At 40.6% G+C, this 23,333-nt stretch overlaps 1 protein-coding gene and 1 long non-coding RNA gene across 2 annotated transcripts; one reads left to right on the top strand and one right to left on the bottom strand.

Moving 5' to 3' along the window:
• The first annotated feature begins 3,418 nt into the window (after positions 1 to 3,418).
• LOC119265369 lies at positions 3,419 to 7,147 on the top strand. Its single transcript, XM_037545721.1, has 3 exons — positions 3,419 to 3,489; positions 5,823 to 6,505; positions 7,074 to 7,147. Exons 2-3 carry the CDS (start codon positions 5,851 to 5,853, stop codon positions 7,145 to 7,147), a joined length of 729 nt encoding a protein of 242 aa, XP_037401618.1. The 5' UTR covers positions 3,419 to 3,489; positions 5,823 to 5,850.
• Positions 7,148 to 8,029: 882 nt separating this feature from the next.
• Positions 8,030 to 10,344, bottom strand: LOC108416072. Its single transcript, XR_001857121.1, has 3 exons — positions 10,211 to 10,344; positions 9,729 to 9,861; positions 8,030 to 8,148 (listed from the first exon to the last, which is right to left on the bottom strand). It is a non-coding gene; the product is annotated as an uncharacterized LOC108416072 (long non-coding RNA).
• Between the last annotated feature and the right edge of the window lie 12,989 nt (positions 10,345 to 23,333).

Below are 23,333 nucleotides of genomic sequence, written 5' to 3'. Positions count from 1 at the left end.
CTGGGGCTGTTCAAGTCCAGAAATTGTGGAGTCGACTCTGATACAGATTTCCCGTTAGAAATTGATATTCCAAGATTTGAAGAGTTGATTCCCCACAATAATCTTGAATCCAAAAACCAAGACATGCAGAAACATATCTGCAAAAAACAAAGAGTAGCGTGTTACTTAACTTACCATTTTTAATGTAGCACCTTATGTGTTGCATGTTACCAAATAAAGTACTTCATGTTAGTTAGCCTACATGATATTTGAGCAGAAAGCGTCTATTTCTGCTAATTAATCCGTTCTTATCTGTTAATCATGTGATTTCTCAGTGCTGCTGTTACACTTATATAAAGAACGTGATCTATCTAGGCCAAACATTATTATTTAAAAAGACGGTGCATCTGATACGGCATACCTGTATACCTAATTGAAAGGATCATAACTCCTAGATTTTTATATTTATCTCAAAGTATTCTAGTTTTAACAGATAATGTGTCTTATATTACAGAAAAAGATATGATTGGGATATGAGCCTGAATGTCACACTAAAGCTCAGAGTAAGTGATGAACAGGAGCCCCTGAAGACATCACAAATTCACCTCCGCATTTAACCCACCCGTGAAGTGAAACACCACATACACTCTAGTGAGCACACACATACACACACTACGGGGCAGTGAACACACTTGCCCGGAGCGGTGGGCAGCCCTATCCACAGTGCCTGGGAAGCAGTTGGGGGTTAGGTGTCTTGCTCAGGGACACCTCAGTCATGGACTGTCTTTCGGGATCAAACCAGCGACCTCCAGCCCACGACTGCCCCAATCTGGTAATTGGTACCAGAAAGCATGCAGTTAGTTATAAGATTACTGAGAATGAATTGCTTTCTTGTCTCATAGCTGAAATGGATGTAATGAACAAAGATCTAATCATGAATGAAAACTGGAATAAGAGCAGGGGAGGAACACAAGAAAAGCTGACTGAAGAGCAGAGATGATAGATAGATAGATAGATAGATAGATAGATAGATAGATAGATAGATAGATAGATAGATAGATAAGGCTTTATTGTCATTATTGTCAGAGGTGATGAGCAGAGAAGATGAAGATAACTCTGGAGTTTCAGTAGAGAGAAGCAGTCGAGAGGGAGCCAAAGGCCGATCTGAGAACAAACAAAAATGGAAACGGAGGAAAACTCCGCCAGAGGCCCTGAGACGCTATGAACATAAGAGACTCAGACTGATCGGCAGAGTAGGGCAGCAAGTGACCTTTATTTATATATATATATATATATATATATATATATATATATATATATATATATATATATATATATATATATATATATATATATATATATATGCTTGATTGCAGGTGTTGTATGGTAAATACACTTAAATAATAAGCCATTTTTATGCACTTCAGCACTCGGTGACCCTGCTCTCTGTGTCATGTACCACTTCATGGCTGAGCTGTTGTTGCTCTAAGACACTTCCATTTCACAATAACAGCACTCACACTTGACAGTCCAGCAAAAATTTCATAAACTGACTTGTAGCAGAGGTGACCTCCTATGACATGCCACATTTGAAGCCGCTGAGCTCTTCAGTGAGACCCACCTGCTGCCCGTGTTTGTCTATCGACAAACTATCTATCTATTTTGTCCACTTGTTGCCAATGAGTGTGACTGAAACACCTGAATTCAACAGTTAATAGTAGTCCACATACTTTGGCCATATAGTGTATGTATTTAACATATCACTATCACAATTACTGTACTGGGTATGAATAGATCATAACATAATCCTAGTAAATATCTATGGTCTGAATACTTCATTTTTTTGTAGTTGATAGTTTTTTTGATAGTGATTCTATAAGCCAAGCTAGATGGTCAGAGAGAGATATGAAGATTGAAATGTAACAGATAAATATTTTTATTGCCAAGTTATTTAGTAATGCAAACCAACTTGTGGGAAACTTTTGAAGAGATTGTAAATTGTGGCAGCACGTGAAAGTGCTTAACCCTCGTCTAAGACAGGATGCGGTTAGGCACTGCAAGTACAACGACACAAACAGAAAGTGAATAAAACTAAAGATAAGCATGAGAACACTTTGCCCATGGCTCTTGGGTTATTAACAGAGTGATAGATATACACAGTACTGGGCAAAAGTTACATTTTAAAATAAAATATAAAAGCTGTTTAATTGTCTACTTAACCCAACCATAACACACACTTAACCAGACTCTAATTCCAAATACAGGGCAGTGTAACACTCCACTACACAAAGTGGACGCCATAAACGAACAACATTCAGAAACGCTGCTGATATCTTCTTCAAGGATTCCCCAGCTTGTTTTAGCAAGACAAAGATAAACCACATTCTGCATGTGTTACTGTGTGGATTCTTAGAAAGGGACTGCATGTGGTAGACTGGCCTGCCTGCAGTCCACACCTGCCTCTCTTTTAAAATGCTCTTCACATCATGAAGAGCTACATACGCTCACCTTGCTAGTAAAAGGCTGGACCCCCTTTTGCCTTCAGAACTGCCTTAAATCTTCGTGTCACACTTTCAACATGGTGTTGGAAACGTTCCTCAGAGATTCTGGTTGGTTATTTGAGTTCCTGTTGCCTTTCCATCATCTGGAACCAGTCTGCCCATTCTCCTCTGACCTCTCACATCAACAAGGCATTTTCATCCACACAACTGACCGCTCACTGGATATTTCCTCTTTTTTGGACCGTTCTCTGTAAACCCTAGAGATGGTTGTGTGTGAAAATCCCAGTAGATCAGCAGCTTCTGAAATACTCAGACCAGCCCGTCTGGCACCAACAACCACGCCACGTTCAAAGCCCCTTAAATCCCCTTTCTTCCCCGTTCTGATGCTCGGCCTGCACTTCAGCAAGTTGTCTTGACCACCTCTACATGCCTAAATGCGCTGAGCTGCAGCCGTGTGATTGGCTGATTTGTGTTAACAAGCAACTGAACAGCTGAACTGTACCTCAGAAATTGGCCAGTGAGTGTATAAGACATTTTCATTTACATACAAAAGCCACAGAATAATGTTTCGTATGAATCGGCAACCAAGAAACTTCCCAGCATGAACAAAAAAGTGAACTTAATGTAGCCCTTTAAAAGGAATTAAATAATAAGTTCTAGTACATTAGTTTGATAAATAAATAATTATACAATAGTTGGGTTTATAGTTTTATAAAAGTTGACATTTCCGGTTTTCTTAAAGTTAGATTGGAAGGTACTAGTTTGCCATGTGCGCAGTGCAACCAAGTCCACCTTGCCTGTCAGTGACCCTCTGTGCCTCACGCGATTTGACAGATCAAGGCGTCACCTGTACGAGCCTTTAGTGATTGGTTCGGTGGGCGGGGGCGGGGGCGGGGAAGAGAGAAGAAACACGAACGAGAGAGAGAGAGAGAGCGAGAGGCCGGGAGGGCGCGTGTGGAGCAGCGACGGCGCTACAAACGACATTTCCAAGGTTTTTGGAGAAAAATAAGTTCAGTACCTGCCCTAGGTTGTCGGTGTGATAGCCTGTGTGAGTGGGTGACTTTAGCTGCCAAACGCGGTCGGCTAGACGGCATTTAAGCAGCGCAGAACTGCCGTATGTTTGTCCGTGAGTAGCTTAGCTTCCAGATGTAGGCTAGCGAGCTCCAGTACAGCTACTGTGTAGTCTGACTAGCATCGAAGTTGACTAAAACATTCAGACGTTTGTCCGTATCCAGTATCCTCTGCCATTAATGAGGGACTGATATCACTGCAACGGCAGAGCCGTCACACACTGAGAGGAGGGGGTCGGAGCCGGTCGTTAATCCTGGCCGGTTGAACCTTCAACAGCCCTAGCAACTTCCCGCGGGGTCGGAGCCCCGGGCGTGAGTAACGAACCTTCCTTCCGAACTACTGAACCAAGATAACTTAAAGCTCGAATCATCACCCTTTTATTTCATTTTGTTGGCTCTCCGGAGTGAAGCGGCCAGTGTGTTTACTGTTTTAAGGCCACCACGCATCCGAGCCACGAAACAGGCCTGCAACCGGTTCATTGGGTACCTTGGGTTTTAGCCGGCATAGGTGGTATATGCACTGCATGCTAGACATATGAAAACAAATGATTAGTTTCATTGAGTTAGTACTGCACATAGGTAAAGGTGTGCATTTTGTTCATCTTGGGAGTATGGTTGAGTGTTTAGGGTGACTTGTTTACATACATTGTTTACATAATTGCTCCACTTGTCCTACGTTGTTAAACAGAACCAAAAAGGGGACAAGAAATCTTTAAACTGATATCCTTGCAAAGAATTAATCCAGAGAGAGAAAATAAGCAGCAATAAACTGAATTACAGTTTGAATCAAGCTAAAATGGGTGATATTGGCTTTGTTTACAGTCTATTCAATTCACTAAGTGCTATTGGTTACCTAGCAACATAATCCAGTCAATACTAAAGAGTTTTACCAATTTGACATTTACTACTGGAACCCAAGCCCCGGTACTTATCTCGTAAACACATACATAGGTATTCACCGCAGAGGGAAAGGGGCGCTACATTAAGAATCACTGGAAACTGATGAAGGGGTACTTAGGGTAATTATCATGTTCCCGTTCTCCCTCAAGTCCTAGAACAAGAACCGCAAGGTCTCAAACCTGAGTTTATTCCCACTTTCTGCTCTTTAGTGTCTCATTTTGCTAATTAGCTTTGGCTAATCATGTCTGCTGGTCAGCTTGACCCGCTGGCTGATATGTAAAGTTATACTGCTGTTCTGCCACTACACACACACTAATATCTGCATGCACACACACTCCACTGTAAAGTCAAGCGACACTAAAACTTCAGCTTTCTAGCTGACTAGCTAGCTTAATGTTAGCTTTGCTGACATATAGTGGACTTTCCTGAGCTCACACAAGCATCTACATCTATAGAATAATGTATAGATTTTAAAAATATATATTTTGCAAATAGTAGAAAAACATTTGTTCTGTGGTGTGACGTGGAGTCAGTGGGCAGACAGTGGCAACAGTGAAGCTTTACTGGTGTAATCAGGAGAACACAGCCGTCAGTACACAGGCATGGGTCAAACCCAGGAAAGCAAGCAGCAGGAGAAAGGCAACCATAACAGAGTTGGGGAAGACAGAGCAACATCCAAAAAGCAGGGTCAAACGCAAAGAGGCAGTAAGTCATACATGAGAATCAACAGTGGTGGACAGTAACTGAGTAAATGTAATTAGTCTCTGTACTTTAGTATTTTTGGTGTATCTGTACTGAAGTGTCTCTGTTCTGGGCGACTTTCTCCTTTCACTCCACTACATTTCAGAGTCTAATATCCGACTTTTTCCTCCTACATTTTGAGAAATCTGTGGTTCCTTTTGGTTTCTGTGTGTATAAAAACGTAACATGTCAAAACGAAAGAAGCGCAAAGCCAGAGCACCAATCAGGGCCCAGCGGTCACTTTGTTTAGAGCTGGTTTTGACCTGTTGGTCATACCGACCCAGTGCAGCACGCGGTTCAACGTCAGCGCAGCAGCGTAAAACTTTGGGAGAGTCTGTTCAACATAAATGATGAACTAACCTAACTTTGTGTAAATAGAGCACAATATAGAAATATGTCCACATATGCAGTCGAGACTGACGCGGCTTTTTTCTCAATTTCTACAAACACCATTTCATTTTTATAGTAAATGAGTTTGGGCTGGTTTATGTTTATGAACAGATGCCTACAGATCAACATAGTAAAGGAGCTCATCTGTGATCCTGAGTTTAAAGCCAGTTTTTATTCAACTTAAACTTGGAACTAAGTTGTAAATAAATCTGAAACTGAAACTTTGCTTGTGTGTAAAAAGTGATTTCAGAGCCACTCGGTTCTCCCTGATGGAAACCCTTCACCTCAGCGGCTTTGACCTCACCACCCAAACCCTTCACCACAGCGGCTTTGACCTCACCACCCAAACCCTTCACCTCAGCGGCTTTGACCTCACCACCCAAACCCTTCACCACAGCGGCTTTGACCTCACCACCCAAACCCTTCACCTCAGCGGCTTTGACCTCACCACCCAAACCCTTCACCTCAGCGGCTTTGACCTCACCACCCAAACCCTTCACCTCAGCGGCTTTGACCTCACCACCCAAACCCTTCACCACAGCGGCTTTGACCTCACCACCCAAACCCTTCACCTCAGCTGCTTTGACCTCACCACCCAAACCCTTCACCTCAGCTGCTTTGACCTCACCACCCAAACCCTTCACCTCAGCTGCTTTGACCTCACCACCCAAACCCTTCACCTCAGCTGCTTTGACCTCACCACCCAAACCCTTCACCACAGCGGCTTTGACCTCACCACCCAAACCCTTCACCACAGCGGCTTTGACCTCACCACCCAAACCCTTCACCTCAGCTGCTTTAACCTCACCACCCAAACCCTTCACCACAGCGGCTTTAACCTGACCACCCAAACCCTTCACCTCAGCGGCTTTGACCTCACCAACCAATTTCTGTCAAAAGGGGCAATACCAGTTACTGAAGCCAGTTTATTTCTGTTTATTTATTTTTAAATAAAAGATTGCAAAATAAATACTTATTTGTTTTTATTCTGTTACTTAACACTTACCTATATCTATTTAGCTGATGATACTATCACTGTTGTTGGAAGAAAACCTCGTATCTCCAAAATGGTAACTTTACAGGAGAAGGGAAAAACCTACTTTACTTTCAATGTAAATCAATGGAATTTTTATCAAGTCATTTTTGGTCATTTGTTTTGGTCCATCCTTCATGAAATTTACAAACAATATAAAGGCCAACATGCAGTTTCAAATTATGTTAAAAACTGAAAAATGGAGATCCAAGGTTTTGTTCCAACAACAGCGCTAAACTGACATGCTCCCCTTAGGCCACCCCTTTAGAACCATGCATGTGCATTATACTCCTGGTTTAAGGTGTGTGCATGTTTTGGTTGTTTCTTCATTACCCTCTGTAATCAAACTAGTCTAATTTAGTCTCTGTAGTCTCACCGTCTTTGAGCAGCGTTTGACTTTAGATGACCTGTCCATCATTTCTCCTGTTAATTTGGCTCCTCTCTCTGCCTGTTTTTCAGTAAAGAGTGTTTTCCAAGACTCAAAAATGGCAGACTCCGGCTCTTCTCCAAGCCTGTTTCAGACAATAGTGTAGCTAGGCCATCGCAAACAAAGCATGGCAGGCATGAGAAACAGTGTGGAGTCTAATTACACATCCTTGTCCTGATCTTACCTCCTTTCCTATTCATTAATCATACCCTTTAGAGACATCAGTCAACGGCTCTGGGAGGCACTTGTAGATATTGTTTATGTGCTGGTGTGAAACCTCTCACATCTACGTCCTGATTTAGTTTGCATCTTTCAATTTCCATGCATTACAGCAGTCATTGACATTAATTCAACTGTCTGGACGCTTTGTTGTTTTCATTTACAGGTATATTTAAGTTCACAAAAAGTCAATAGCAAATCTTCTCTCCCCTTAAAGGCACAAGCACCAACCCCACAGCTGACTGGAAGCCGGTGACATGGCAGAAATTTTGGGCTGGAATCTGGGGTGGCCGATCAGATTTGAGGGAAGACACTGGTCACTCCAACGCCTGCTGAGCAATGGCTTTATTGTCCTTTACAGTGTGTATTGTAGAGATCAGTTAATGGTGTGTGTAAGTGCCAGAATGAGGAACGATGGAAAGTAAGAAGCTTGAATTTAAAGCATTTTATTTCAAATCATTTAACACTGACATTCTTTTCAGTTAAGGCTTTTGTCTGATTAGGAATATGAAAATGAAAATACTAAAGTGTTTAATTCATATTCAGAAATCATTTATTTACATCATTTTTGGTAAAATATTTGACAAATTGTTTAACATGGACATAAAGTAAAGAAAACAAACGTTGTGAGATTGATTAGAAGTTTTTAAAGATTAGAAAAAAGTATGTTGACCATGATGAGCAGAACAGTTAATTGAGTTCATTTACATTTCAGAATTTAAACATTTCCACTTCTGGTTACTGACGGGTCTACTGTCATTTCGTCTGCATCTCCATGTTAGAGGTCGAGGAGGAGGAGCTTGGCTTCTCCAGAAGAAGAGAGGTGTTTTCTGAAGCCTGACATTCCTCATCATTTCTTTCAGGCTCATCTGTGCTTTGCTGTTGTACCTTATTTTAAAAAGATTAGAGCATTACAGATGTGCCTGACAGCTGGGTATTGGACACACATGCATAGTCAACTCCAGAATTATCGGCACCCCTAAAGACCGTGTCTGTATACATTGTTTACTACATAGAACTCATTCCTACAAGACTTAATTATTTTAAGAACTCTACAACCCTTTAAAAATAAGAATATTTTCAACAAAACCAAAGAAATTTGTATCTTTTGGGCAAAAAACCTCTCTTTACATTGCTCCTATTCTAAAACAACTCTGTTGTCTGTGATCAATTCCGGTTTCCCTGGGGTTTAAAAATGGGGTTACAGTGATATAAAATCCCTTCATCATCCATCAGCATGAGTAAAAACACAGAGCTGCCAGCTCCAGAGCTGATCATTTGCCAGGTAGAGGACACGTGAGCACACGGTCCCGAGATATAGTGAGGAGGCAAAGAGGAACCCAAAGATCACACTTTTAAAACTGCACAATTTAGATGAATCTTGGGGGTTTTCACATTTCAAAATCCTCTCTGGTACCACCTCCACGACCAGAAGCGTTTCAGAAAAGTAGTCTTTCCTAAGTGCAAGCCACAAAAGGCAGCACCTGAGCCAACAAATGGAATAGTGCCATGTGGTCAAACAGACAAAAATGTAACCTTTTATTCATGCAGGCCATCGAGTTTGACAAAAAGGGACTGGACTACATACAGTGCAAAGCATCTGAGAGTCTCCTTCCACTGAATAACTCCACTAAATACCAGGGCCGTCATTTTTAAAAGATTTGTACACCGTGATCTGAACTTAAAATGGTCCTTTGTGAAAGTTTATATTAAAGCAGTGAATCACAAAACAGAATTTCAATATTAGACAGCGTGTGATTTGAGGCGGAGTGGAGGGCCACTGACATATCAGGGAGTCTCATGTCTCTCTTACCTTTCTGTTTTCTCCCTTTTAGTAAAGGGCTGTAATAATTTGACCTGTCAGAGTCTCTGTTACTGTGTTAACGCGGTAATCTTTGATCAGTCACTCATTACAGAACTGACTCTGTGTGTCTGTTTCCCGAGCCGAATGACTACCAATCCTGTGCGTCTGATGCTGTTGCTTCATCTGCTTTGAGTGGGTGCCACCTGGTCTTTCTGGACCAGTTTGTTGCTGCACAACACTGTATGAACCTCATCTGCATTCCACTGACCCTCCTGATGAAGCTGCTGCTGCACAGACTCAAACTATTTAACCACGGACATTGCTTCACCTGCCTCACAACACACTGACATCTTCTCATTTTCATTCAACAGATCATCACAGGCCTCTAACAGTAGTCACTGAGGTCCATGGCTCTCTGTGATTTGCTCCTGAGAGTGGCCACTGCTTTTCACTGGTAACAGTGACTTTCACAGATCTGGTTGTTATGGTTCCTCTGATAGGCCTCTATCAGTCATCATTATCATTGGTTAATCTAAATATTTCTATACAACGACAGGCTGGTTTTCCGTTTCTCTATATTCAATATTGTAATTAAAGTGATACTCTGTTTATTTTGCTCTTGAATGAAAAAAAATGATGAACCAGGCAGCATCATAATACTTACTGAAACTACTTGTCCCTCTTTCTGTTCAAGTCCTGGATCATTTTCAGCAGCTCTCTGTGAAGAAGTACTGATGCTCTCATTCAAACGATTAATAAAATTTTCATCCAGAGGAGGTGGAGCTTTCAGCAACTTCCTGTTTAGCACAGTTGCTTATTAGAAAAACTCGGTGTAGATTTAAAGGAAATTCAGAGATTTGAATTCACATCACTGAACACTGACTTTATTTCTGATTTTTTTTAAATTGGAGCTTCTTGTCTGATTAGGAAGGAAATGAAAATGATCAATGTTCACTTCATATTTGGTAAAACATTAAAAATGAAATTGTTTAACATGGATTACATGGAATTGTTTATCATGGATCGTTTTAGCACTGGAAGAACAAGTGTAAGCTTGGTTAGAAGTTGGTAAAGCATTCAGAATACAATGTTTAAACATGATGAGCAGCGGGAAAACGAATTTCAGAATTAGACATTTCCACTTACATAACCTCTTGGCCCTTTCTGGTTACCGTCAGCTCTACTGGCAGTCTTTGTTGCAGCTCGTCAGCATCTTCAGAGGAAAGTTTGTGGGCGACATTCAGCTCCTCCTGATCCTTTGTCAGCAGAACTAATTTGTTGTCTTTTGTAGAAAATCCCACAACCTTTATGCTGATTTCTTCTGGCTCATCCGTTGGTACCTTATTTAAAAAGATAAGAATATTATAAAATATGTGTGCATGACCGCTGTGTACCAAACACACATCCAACTACAGTCAACTCCAGATTTATAGACCCCCCCTAAACAAACTGGGCAAACAGTCATACAAAGTATAATGATTCCGTTGTTCCTCTAAAATGCGTGTAAATTGTTCATCATTCCTATGCGAGTGTTCTTTTTTTTAAGAACAGTGTTTTCTTGAGGGGGCCAAATTATTGATACTCTTAAAGAATATTTTTAGAAAACCAAATAAATTAGCATTTCTCCTATTATCCAGGAACTCTGTTGTCTCTGATCATTTCCTTGGGGTGTATAAAATGAGGTTATAGACATAAAATCTGTTTATCATCCATCAACATTAGGAACACCATAGAGCTGTCAGCTCCAGTGAGACAGATGTGGACCTGCTCGGATTAGGACAAGCTCATTAAACCATTAGTGGTCAGTTGAGATTGCCGTTAAGCACAAACGGGACGATAATTAAGAAAAAGCTTTTAGAACAGCTGAGAGTTAGCCAGTTAGAGGACACACTGTCCCTAGATACAGCGAGGAGACAAAGAGGAACCCAACTGCGCAGTGAATTTTAGGGTTTTGACATTTTAAAATCCTTTCTCTGATACCAACTTCCTGACTAGATGTTTCCCATAAAAGAAGTTTCCTAAGCACAAATCACAAATCGCAGCAACTGAATTAACTCATGGAATCGTGTGATGTGGTCAAATGATACAAAAACATTTGTCATGGACACCATCAAGTATGAAAAATGGAAAGCACCTGATACCATTCACTATAATGGTGGAATCCACTAAATTACAGCTGCCTCATTTCTAAAAGATTTGTATACACAGATCTGATCTCAAAATGGTTGTATGTAAAAATTCACATTAATGGTAAATTGATGATTGATAAAACAATTTCTGGGTACAAAATTTGTCCATTTTGAATTTGATGCCAACAACACATTCCAAAAAAATTGGGACGGGGGTTTGTTTACCGCTGAGTTTCATCACCTCTTCTTTAACAGCACTCCAAGTGTTTGGGAACTGAGGAGACGCTGCTGTAGTTTTGAAAGTAAAATGTTTTCTTGTTTGATTCAGGATTTCAGCTGCTCATCAGTTTCAGGGTCTCCTTTGTCATGTTTTTCATTCAATAATGAGCCAAATGTTCTCAGTGGTGACCGGTCTGGACTGCAGGCAGGTCAGTTTAGCACGGAGCAGTGCTGCTGTAATACATGCAGAATGTGGTTTTACATCGTCTTGCTGAAATAATCAAAGCCTTCCCTGAAAAAGACGTCGTCTGGACGGCAGCAGATGTTGATATCATTCAGCTTTAATGGGGCACGTCACCCATGCCATTTGCACTAATGCCCCCTAAACCATCATGAATACTGGCTTTAGAACTGAGCACTGATAACAAGCTGAGTGGTCTTCAGCCCGGAGGACACAGTGTCCATGATTTCCTAAAAGAATTTCAAATGTTGATTCGTCGGACCGCCGGACACTTTTCCACTTCCCCTCAGTCCATTTTAAATGAGCTCAGGCCCAGAGAAGGTGGCAGCGTTTCTGGATCCTGTTTATATTTGGGTTCTTCTTTGTGTTTTAGAGTTTAACAGCATTTGTGGATGCAGTGATGAACTGTGTTCACAGACAGTGGTTTTCAGAAGTGTTTCTGAGCCCATGCAGTGATTTCCACTACAGAATCATGTCTGTTTTTAATGCAGTGCTGCCTGAGGGCCCAAAGATCACGGCCAGCAGATACTGGTGTTCAGCCTCGTCCCTCACAGACAGAGATTTCTCCAGATTCTTTGAGTCTTTAATGATATTCTGCACCGTAGACGATGGAAAGCAGAAGCTCTTTGCTGTTTTATGTTGAGAGACGTTCTTCTTGAATTGTTGCTCTATTTGATGGTGCAGTCTTTCACAGAGTGGTGACCCCTCCTCACCTTTACTTCTGAAAGACTCATGCCATATACATATACTGTTTGCAGCATTAGTTGTCTGCACTTTTCTCGCAGTTCCTGTTTCCTTGGGGTGTAAAAATGGGGTAATAGACATCCCTCATTCATCTATCAATATGCAAACTGCCTCACCACAGGTGCTGCTGTGGTGTGGTTCCACACAGCTGGGGGAGCAAAACCACCACAAGCCCAAATTAATAGGCTACTGTTCTGGCTCATTATTTACACAGAGGTGCATTAATGCTGCTAGTAGTCCAGGGGCTTCACTGAAAATCAGTGAATTCCTCTAAACACCAGGAGCCTTATTTATAAAACACTTGTACCAAGTGTTTATCCTAAAATGGTTGCCTGTAAAAATTCATGTAAAAGTATTGATTTATAAAAAAAGAATTCCGATGTGAATGTATGTAGATTGACACATTTCCCACCTGACATAGAAACCTTTGGTCATCAATCCCTGTTATAGGACCAGTTAGACATGAGGGCAAAACTAATTACCGAAGTGTAAATTACAGAGGGTACTGGGGAGTCCTGACCCCCCTCTTCTAGGAAAACAACATAAACATATCACTGTAAACATAATTATATCATTTTAAATTATATAAAAACTATACATTGAAAAAAACATCTGTTAATTGTAGGTGCAAAATAAATTACGTTTCCAAAAGATTGGATATTCCCCACCCCCAAAATTAGAGTCAGTCCAAAAAAGATAGATTACAGAAACCCAGCAAAAGCAAGTGAGAGAACCCAAGAGGCAGCATCCAAGAGACCAGAAGAGAAGTCCAGCAACAGTATAGATACAAGGGTCAGTATGCAGACAAACTAGCAGTACTTCACAGATCGCATGTGTTAGTGTAGGTCCTTATAAAGGGAGGTTGATGAGCTGCAGGTGAAAATGACCAAGGTGTCACTAGGAAACCGTTCAATAAACAGGTGAGGCTGACCTCTGGTGTTGAGGGCAGGAATTACACCTGACACCTGCCTTTGAGTAAATTGATGTTTGGTTCAGGCATGCAGTTACAGCCAAGAAGAGCAGGATCTGCTGAACAGGAAAGACGAAGTCTGGATTTGGAAGGTATTGATGGAGAGACAGAAAAGCTCATAATACTCACAACAACTGTGAACTCGGAGGAGTTCCATTTCTTTCTGCATTTGCTGTCTTTGACCACTTTGAGGTGAGAGATCCTAATCATCTGGACTGGCTGGAGTTGCTCAATTGCTGCCTCCTTCTGAAGTGACAATGTCACCTTTACACCACGCTCCTTGATCACAACATCTCTCACAGGGATGTCTCCCTCAGTCTGCTGGACAGCACTCTGCTACAGAGGAAAAACAGAGTGAGGACAATGATAACTAACAATGAAAAGACTGTAAATAAATGTTTGGAGTAAATTAATTGTTTTATCATTTTAAATGATTATTTTTCTATGTGGGTGTTTAATGCTGAAATGCTGTTTTGTGCCCCCGGAACATAATATTAATTTAAAAAGGTTAATCTGACTGTGTTACAAAACTAATAAGGACAATTTAATACTTAATAAGCCTCTAAATTAGCAAAATGTAATTTCAGACAAATTAAGACCTTTTAAGGACCCTGGAATGAGTTTGAGGCTGAATCCACATTTAGGATACATTTACATTATATTTATGGCATTTGGCTGACGCTCTTATCCAGAGCAACTTACAATTTGATCATTTTTACACAGGTAGGCCAAGGTGGTGTTAGGAGTCTTGCCCAAGGACTCTTATTGGTATAGGGTAGGGTGTTTGCCCAGGTGGGGATTGAACCCCAGTCTACAGTGTAGAAGGCAGAGGTGTTAACCACTACACTAACCAACCACATACAGGTCTCTGGATCTCTCTGACTTCACATTTTTCCCTATTTCTTTGTCACTATAGCCAAGACTGAACCAACCTTGAGGAACATGAACAAACTGATGATCCAGGAAACATCATAATACTTACTGAAACAACATTTCCTGTCAGGGTTATGTAGCCCTTTTTCAGGCACAGTCCTCGATCATTCAGAGCTGCTCTCTCTGAAGAAGGATCGATGCTCTCTTGTGCTTTACGAATTAATTTCTCATCCAGCTGCAGTGGAGCCGTGCAAAACACTTTTGTTTCATCTCCCAGGATCATTACAGGGACTGGATGGTCCTCCTTCACTGTGGCGTTTTGTATAATGTAAGTTTCTCCCTCCTGTAGTTCAGAGATCTGATCCCCTTTAAGAGTAATCAGATAAACTGTAGTACCATCAGAGACGGAACACAGAGCCACATCTTCTCTCTCCGTGACTCTTACAGAGTCTCCGGAAAAGTCATATTTGCTCGCGCGCTGCACAGTGCGCTTTGCCACACAGCGTACTGAAAAGGGAAATCTTTCCATTCTGGGGAAACAAAAGGTGAATGACGAATGAAGTTTTATTATGAAGTTAATTTTGTATATATATACACTGGAGATCAAAATTAGAGAACACACAATTTCCTAAATGTCAAGGTCACTATGTAGTCCTATGTGAATTATCCAAACAGGAGTTAAAGAGCAGTATTTCAAACACATTTCATGAGTTGCATACATTGTAAGGCACAGTATAAAAAACTTAAATGAGGTATTTGAAAAAGAACACTGATCAAAATTGGAGAACTCTTTCAGACACCTGCAAGTTGGTGGTGTTAATATGGCACCTGGTGCTAATTTCCTTAATTATCTGACAAACCCTATTTAACTGGCAACCTAACTTTCCAGTTTTCACTGACTTTGCAAGATGGAAAGCCGTTCCAAAGTGACTGAAACCCTCCGTCAGCAGGTTGTCAAGATGAAGGCCAAAGGGGTGACCCTATCAGCCATAGCAAGAGAAGTTGGTCGTTCCAAGTCTGTAATTTAAAAGAATACTGCATCTTTACAACACCACAAACTCATTCAAGTCTCCCAAGAAGGCTGGTCATCCATGAAAGACAAATGCAAGAGAGGACAGGATAATGCGGAGAAGCTCCATGGGCAATCGGTTCAACACTGCAGCTGGAATTGCTCGCCAGTTCAGCACTGAACAGGGTAAGGATCTACCTCATCATACAGTGTCTCGACGTTTAAGAGCACTTGGACAGAAAGCCCACTCTGCAGTGACCAAACCTCTCATTAGCAGAAAGAATCAAAAGGCTAGACTAACCTTTGCTGAGGAGCATGTTGTGTGGACAGAGGAAACATGGTCCAGAGTTCACTTTAGTGATGAAAGCAAGTTTAATTTATTTGGGTATGATGGGGAAACATGTTCGTCGACACACTGGGGAAAGACTGAACCCGAAGTATGTAAAGAAGTCAGTGAAAGGTGGAGGAGGAAGTGTTATGGTTTGGGGAATGTTTTCAGCAGCAGGAGTTGGGCCTCTCATACAGCTACACAGCAGAGTGAATGCAAGTGTGTATCAGAACCTTCAACAACACGTGGTTCCTTCCTTGCGTTGGTCACTCAATCAGCCAGTGATTTTCATGCATGACAGTGCCCCCTGTCACACAGCAAAACAGGTAAAGCAGTTCCTTGAAATTGAAAACATTGAAACAATGAAATGGCCAGCTCAGAGTCCTGATCTAAACCCAATAGAAAATCCTTGGTGACAAAGTTATGGCCAAGAAACCCACTACAGTCACCGAACTGTGGTAGAAATTGCAAGAAGAGTGGACCAAAATCACACCAGAGCAGTGTGAGAGACTAGTGATGTCCTGTGGCCGCAGATGTGCTGAAGTCATTCAAAGCAAAGGCCTGTACACGTCCTACTGACCGGTGACTGTTGTAACCTTCAGAAAATTGAATGGTAATCTTTCTCTGTGCTACAGTCATTGCTGTTCTCTAATTTTGATCATTGTGATTTTTGCAAAATAAAGATTTTTTTTTGTTGAAGTACTTTGGTTATTTTGTTAAACGCTGTTCTCATGGCGTGGTATGCCCCTAACAAAAACCCTTCAAACGTTGACCAATGAAGATTGCATTATTTCTGAAAAAATCAAGTGTTCTTGAATTGTTCTCTAATTTTGATCTCCAGTGTATATATATATATACACATACAGACCCAATCCAAAAAAATAGAATATCATGGAAAAGTTGATTTAATTCCATTCAAAAAGTTCAACGTTCATAGATTATAGATTCACAAGGCCCACAATTTAAATGATTTCAAGTATTTATTTGTTTATTTTTACATAATTTGGGCTTCCAGCTCAAAAAACCCACGAAAACAGGAATTCAAAAAATTAGAATACTGTGGAGAAATCAGCCCAAACTACTTCTGTTTTTGCAGAAAAATTAGGATCAAATCAATCAAAATATGATCCTTTCAAAATGATGTCAATCTTCAATACTTGGTTGGGAATCCCTTTGCTTTACATCAATGCCTCAATACGACGTGGCATTGAAGCAATCAGCCTGTGGCATTGCCTGGGAGTTATGGAAGCCCAGATTTCCTTGATGCTTGCTGTCAGCTCTTCTTCGTTGTTGGGTCTGTTGGCCCTCATTTTCATCTTGAGAATGCTCAATGAGGTTTAGGTCAGGCGAATTGGCTGGCCAGTCTAGCACTGTGATGGCATGGGCATCAAACCAGGCTTTGGTGCTTCTGGCGGCATGGGCAGGGGCCAGGTCCTGCTGGAAGATGAAATCTGGATCTCCATACAGATCCTCAGCAGAAGGAATCATGAAGTCCTCTAAAACATTCTGGTAGACTGTTGCGGTGACCTTGGATTTAAGAAAGCACAGTTTACCAACACCTGCATCAGACATTGCACCCCAAATTCTGACTGACTGTGGATATTTCACACTGGACCTCAAGCAGTTTGGGTTCTGTTTCTCACCCGTCTTCCTCCAAACCCTTGGACCTTGATTCCCGAATGAAAGGCACACTTTACTTTCATCGGGAAAGAGGACCTTGGACCACTGGCCAACGGCCCAGCCCTTCTTCTCCTTGGCCCAGCTGAGACGCTTCCTATGTTGGCTCAAGTTCAGAAGTGGCTTGACCCGAGGAACCCGACAGTTGTAGCCCATCTCCCGGATGCGTCTGAATGTGGTGGTTTTTGAAGCTGTGACTCCTGCCTCATTCCACTCTTTCTGGATCTATGCCAGATGCCACGGTCATCTCTTTTGCTGGTGTATCTTCTCCTGCCACATTTTGTCCTTCCACTAGACTTTCCATTGATATGCTTGGACACAGCACTCTGTGAACAGCCAGCCTCCTAAGCTATGAACTTTTGTGGCTTACCCATCCTGTGGAGGGTATCAAGGATGGTCTTCTGGCCAGTTATGTCTGCAGTCTTCCCCATACTGAACCGAACTGAGACAATTGAACCAAACTGAAGCAATTTAATGACACCTGGGGAAACCTGTACAGGTGCTTTGAGTTTAGTAGATGATAAGTGTGTCACACTCAGGTTAAAACATTCATGCCTTGCAAAATTTGGGCTGATTTCTCCACAGGATTCAAATTTTAATTCCTGTTTTCGTGGGTTTTATGAGCTGGAAGCCCAAATAAAACAAATAAATACTTGAAATCATTTAAATTGTGGTCCCTGAATCTAAAAGTTTAATTTCCATTCAATAAGTTAATCAACTTTTCCATGATATTCAATTTTTTGTGTGTGTGTGTATATATATATATATATATATATATATATATATATATATATATATATATATATATATATATATATATATATATACATACATACTTTTTTTCTGCATTTTAAGTTTTTATTTTGTTATTTGGCTTGTGTGGTGAGAACCTTTTTTTGGTTATTTGAACAATATCTATTGTAATTTATTAGTGATTTTTAAGTTATTGAAATTCAACCACCTTAATCATTGTACTGTTTACATGTTAACCTCTTGGCTAGCTGCTGACCTGCTTAGGCTGCTCTTTTAAGTGCAAAATCCTTCCAGTTTCAGAGAGAATGAAGTGAAAAATAGTTCAAATGAGTCTTTTGGATGCAACCGGTAATGTTAAACAGGCAGTACTTCATCTGGTTTTATTTTATGGGCACAATCAGAATTACGGAAATATTTCCAATGTTAAACATATCGCACACAAACATGTCCACTACTAAGAAAGTTATTAATTTGATAATTCTTCAAAAGAGCTCAGTAACGCTGAGATTAATAGCAAGCAAGCAAGCAAAATTTATTTATATAGCGCTTTTTACAACAGGTGTTGTCACAAAGCAGCTTTACAGAACAATCAGTATTACAGAGAGAAGAGAAAAGAAAAGAAAATCCGGGTCCGAGCCCCCATGAGCAAGCCAGCGGCGACGGTGGCAAGGAAAAACTCCCTAAAAGAGGAAGAAACCTTGAGAGGAACCAAGGCTCAGAAGGGGAACCCGTCCTCCTCTGGTCAACACCGGATAGCAAACATTATTAGTATGAAGTTTTATAGTAAAGTGGGAAAAGAGAAGATCTGAGGGTGAGTACTGCACAGCGCTGTACAGCAAGAAGCTCAGTGGTGGTCAAACCAGAAGGCTGGTGAGCAGCGGCACCAATCAAGGCAGAAGAGGCAACAGCATCAGACGCACAGTATGGCGTATCCAGACAGCAGGGCATTACAATAATCTAGCCTTGAAGTAATAAATGCATGAACTAGCTTTTCTGCATCCTGTAGAGAACGCATTTCTTAATTTAGCAATATTGCGGAGATGCAGGAAAGCTGTCCTAGTGATATTAGTTATATGTGTGTCGAAGGAGAGATCAGCGTCTATCACGACACCAAGATTTTTAACAGATAAGCTTGATGAAACTGAGAGATTGTTAAGTTTTAGTGTTGAGTTACAGTTTGTTTCTGGCTAATTTTGAACCAAGAAGCAGGACCTCAGTTTTATCTGAGTTAAGTAGCAGAAAATTATTTGACATCCAATCTTTTATGTCTTTTATACAGTCCTCAATCTTGCCAAGTTTAATTTTGTCATCCGGTTTGCTTGATATATATATAACTAGGTGTCATCGGCATAACAGTGGAAATTTATGCTGTGTTTACTGATAATGGTGCCTAGTGGTAGCATATATATATATATATATTGTAAATAATATAGGTCCTAAAACAGAGCCTTGTGGAACACCATACATTACTTTTGCACGAACAGATGATTCACCCTTTACATTAACAAAGTGATATCGATCAGGACCTGAACCAGGAAAGAGCTGTTCCTGTTACCCCTACAAGGTTTTCTAGTCTATCTAGTAGGATAGAGTGGTCTATTGTGTCAAATGCTGCACTAAGGTCAAGGAGGACCAACCATGACACATTTCCTTGGTCCATGAATAATAGAAGATCATTTATAATTTTTACTAATGCTGTTTCTGTACTATGATGTGGCCTAAAACCAGACTGAATTTTTTTTCATGTAGATTATTCCTATGCAAATTAGAGCTTAATTGTTTGGTTACCACTTTTTCCAGGATCTTTGATATAAAGGGGAGATTTGAGATAGGTCTATAATTTGATAGTTCACAGGGATCGAGGTTCGCTTTCTTAATCAGTGGTCTAATTACTGCAAGTTTAAAAGTTTTTGGGATATATCCGAGGCTAAGAGAGGAGTTTATTATTGACAGAATAGGCTTGGTTATTTCTGGTAAGATTTCCTTGAGTAGACCTGTAGGAATTGGGTCCAGAATACAGGTCGATGGTTTTGCAGAAGAGACTATTTTGACTAGTTCATTTTCTTGGAGTAATGTAAATGATTCCAGCCTCTGCAGTGACTTTAATATTCTCAGGGTCTAGACTGGAATTATAAGCCAGCAGGTTTGTGGAGTTTAACTGTGTTTCTGAATTTTCTGTCTAATTTTTTCGATTTTATCACTAAAGAAATTCATAAAATCATTGCTGCTATAGGCTGATGGCATCTGGGGTTCAGTGACTGTTTTGTTCTCTGTTAGTTTAGAAATTGTGCTAAATAGTAGTCTGGGATTGTTCTTATTGTTTTCTATGAGAGAGGAGAGATAGGCTGAACGTGCTGCAGTAAGAGCTCTTTTATAGTCTATAAGGCTCTCCTTCCAGGTGGACTGGAACACTTCTAAATTAGTCAGACGCCATTTTCGCTCTAGTTGCCTGGCTGTCCGTTTTAGAGTTCGAGTGTGATCATTATACCACGGGGCGAGTTTTTTCTGCCGTACTATTTTGCTTTTTAATGGAGCTACACTGTCTAATGTAGATCGAAGAGTATCCTCTAGGAATTTGGTCATAGTATCTAATTCAGTAGGATTAGATGGACAGCTGACTGAAGTTGATAACTGCGGGAGGTTTCTGATAAAGCTGCCAGCTGTGGAGGAAGTTATAGTCCTCTTAACCTGATAACATGGTGATGAACGCACATTACCACTGAACTGGATTTTGTATGAGATTAAGTAATGGTCTGAGACGGCTGTGCTCTGGGGGAGAATGGCTAAGTTATCTATGTCTACACCAAAGGTCAGTAAGTCTAGAGTGTGGTTGAGGTGGTGTGTGGGCCCTTTTATAATTTGGGTGAATCCCATGGAGTCTATGATAGATATGAATGCCTTACTTAATGTGTCGTGAGGGTTGTTGATGTGGATATTAAAATCTCTGACAATTAATATTTTATTTGAAAACGTTATTAAGCTTGATAGAAACTCAGAGAATTCTTGTAAGAACTGAGAATACGGACTGGGTGGCCTGTAAATTGTGATTAATAAAAATGAATTTTTATTTGTTCCTTGCTCAAGTATATTAAGTACAAGAACTTCAAAAGAAGAAAATGTAGGGCCTACTTTCTGGTTCACGCCTAAAGCTTTAGTATGGATGGTTGCTATACCTCCACCCCGACCGCTTAAACGAGGGCTTTGTGCGTAGCTGTAGCCTGTGGGAGTGGCTTCATTTAGACTAAGGTACTCATCGGGTCTAGTCCACGTTTGTGAGGCACAGAGTATCAAAATCATGATCTGTTATAATTTCATTTACAATAATGGCTTTGGATGCCAGGGATCTAATGTTAAGCAGTCCTAGTTTTAGACCAAAGGTGCGGTCGTTGTAAACTGGTGTAACTGGTATGATATGAATGAGGTTACTAAGGCAAACGTTTCGAGGCTTTTTGATGTGGTGTTTTATTCGGGGAACAGACACAGTCTCAGTTCTATTTACACAATAAGCACTTGTAGAAGTGCTAGCAATCGGCTTATTTCTAGCAGTAACACTAGCATGGTGAGCAGTAATGTTTCTATTTTTGCCGCTACTTACGTGGCCGCTTTGAAGTCAGCGGATGGCCCTCTCGATGTTCCGTGAGAGGATGACGGATCCCAGAGGACTAGGGTTAGTCACATTGATTTATCAGTCTACTCAGGCTTTAGCAGAGCTCAGTAACGCTGAGATTAATAACCGATCACTTTGATTTATCAGTCTACTCAGACTTTAGCAGGAACTTCACTGTTTGCTACATGCCATGTGCTCACATCAAAATAGTTATTAAACAAAATAATTCATACACAAGCATTGATTGTGTCTCTTTAGAAGATTGCATGATTTCTTTCATTAGTAAGCAAATACTCTAAAAATATTCTTTTGTGTAAAATATTCAACTTCTTTCAGATTCTATTTTGACAAATTTTTGAATATCAATATAAATGTACATGAATAATAATAATAATAATAATAATAATAATAATAATAATAATAATAATAATAATAATAATCAATATAAATGAACATGAAAGCTAAAACAATAAATAAGAGAGGCAGGAAAAAACTGATACTTTCGAACTTTGGTGTTGACTTTAAGACTTTAGAAAGAACCTCAAACAGCAAACACAACAATCCACATAAAGCCTCACCTCTCACTCCAAGTCCAGATAACCAAAGTGAAGCTGTTTAATTGGACAGTTCATTGGAAAAGACTATTATGCATGTAAGACTTGAACGTAAAGGAGGACGACAAGGTACAAGATGGATGGAGGCAATCAGAAGAATCATGTTCCAGCCATGAAAAGCCTGAAGACTCAAACAGCAGACAAGAGGTTCTAGAGAAAAACTAGCCATATGGTCGCCAGGAGTCTGATTTGATCTGATTTTCATGGTTCAGCAGGCTGAACTGGTCATCTAAATTTACATCTGTGTATTCTTTTATGAATTTATCAATAATTCACTGAACTTCTGTTTCGCTCATTATATTGTATCCATCATGACTGCAAACAAATTGTCACATCTGCTGCCTGCCATTCTCCTCGCCACCACAGGAGGTCACTGTCTCCAGAATACTAGGCATCTCTTGATCCTTTGGCCTCTTAAATCTGCCGTCTTGTGTATATATATACCCTGCGTTTGCAGGTGCTCATTGCAAAGTCTTGTTTGGTGTTTCCACAATTCTGAGCGTTTGTTTCTGATTTGGTTTTCTGGTATTTTGACTTTGTCTTTGACTACTCTGTTGGATTTGCCCTCTTTGGATTTGTCTGCTTTCCGTGGCCTGCTTTTCTGGATTTCTGACCCTCTGCTTGTTATTGCCTACTTTGCATCTGGAATTAAACTTGCACTTGACTCCAGCCCCTTGTGTGAAGCACCTCATGACACAAATGACCACTGAGAGGAACATACCTGCATCCCGTACAGCATTTGGTGCAGCATTCACTACAGCATTTGGTGCAGCATTCACAACAGCATTTGCTACAGCACTGATAAAACAGTGCTATAATGAAGATGATGGAGATGACACTAAAAACTGCAATCTGGAGAAAGACAGCACAGAATTGTTAGTATTGTATATTATATATACTGAGCAGCCACTTCATTAAAACCACCTCCCGTTTCTACGCTCACTGTCCACTTTATCAGCTCCACTGACCATATAGCTGCACTCTGTAGTTCTACAGTTACAGACTGTAGTCCATCTGTTTCTCAGATACTCTGTTACCCTGTTCTTCAGTGGTCAGGACCCCCATGGACCCTCACAGAGCAGGTACTATTTGGGTGGTGGATCAT

Source organism: Pygocentrus nattereri, chromosome 16 (genome assembly GCF_015220715.1).
Source record: "Pygocentrus nattereri isolate fPygNat1 chromosome 16, fPygNat1.pri, whole genome shotgun sequence".
Lineage (NCBI taxonomy): Eukaryota > Metazoa > Chordata > Actinopteri > Characiformes > Serrasalmidae > Pygocentrus > Pygocentrus nattereri.
This window is presented reverse-complemented; position numbering and strand designations above follow the sequence as displayed.

Coding starts and splice junctions, on each gene's coding strand:
- LOC119265369 (XM_037545721.1), top strand. CDS start 5,851: ATGGAAACCCTTCACCTCAGCGGCTTTGACCTCACCACCCAAACCCTT. Junction 6,506..7,073: donor AATACCAGTTACTGAAGCCA/GTTTATTTCTGT, acceptor CCTGTTTTTCAG/TAAAGAGTGTTTTCCAAGAC.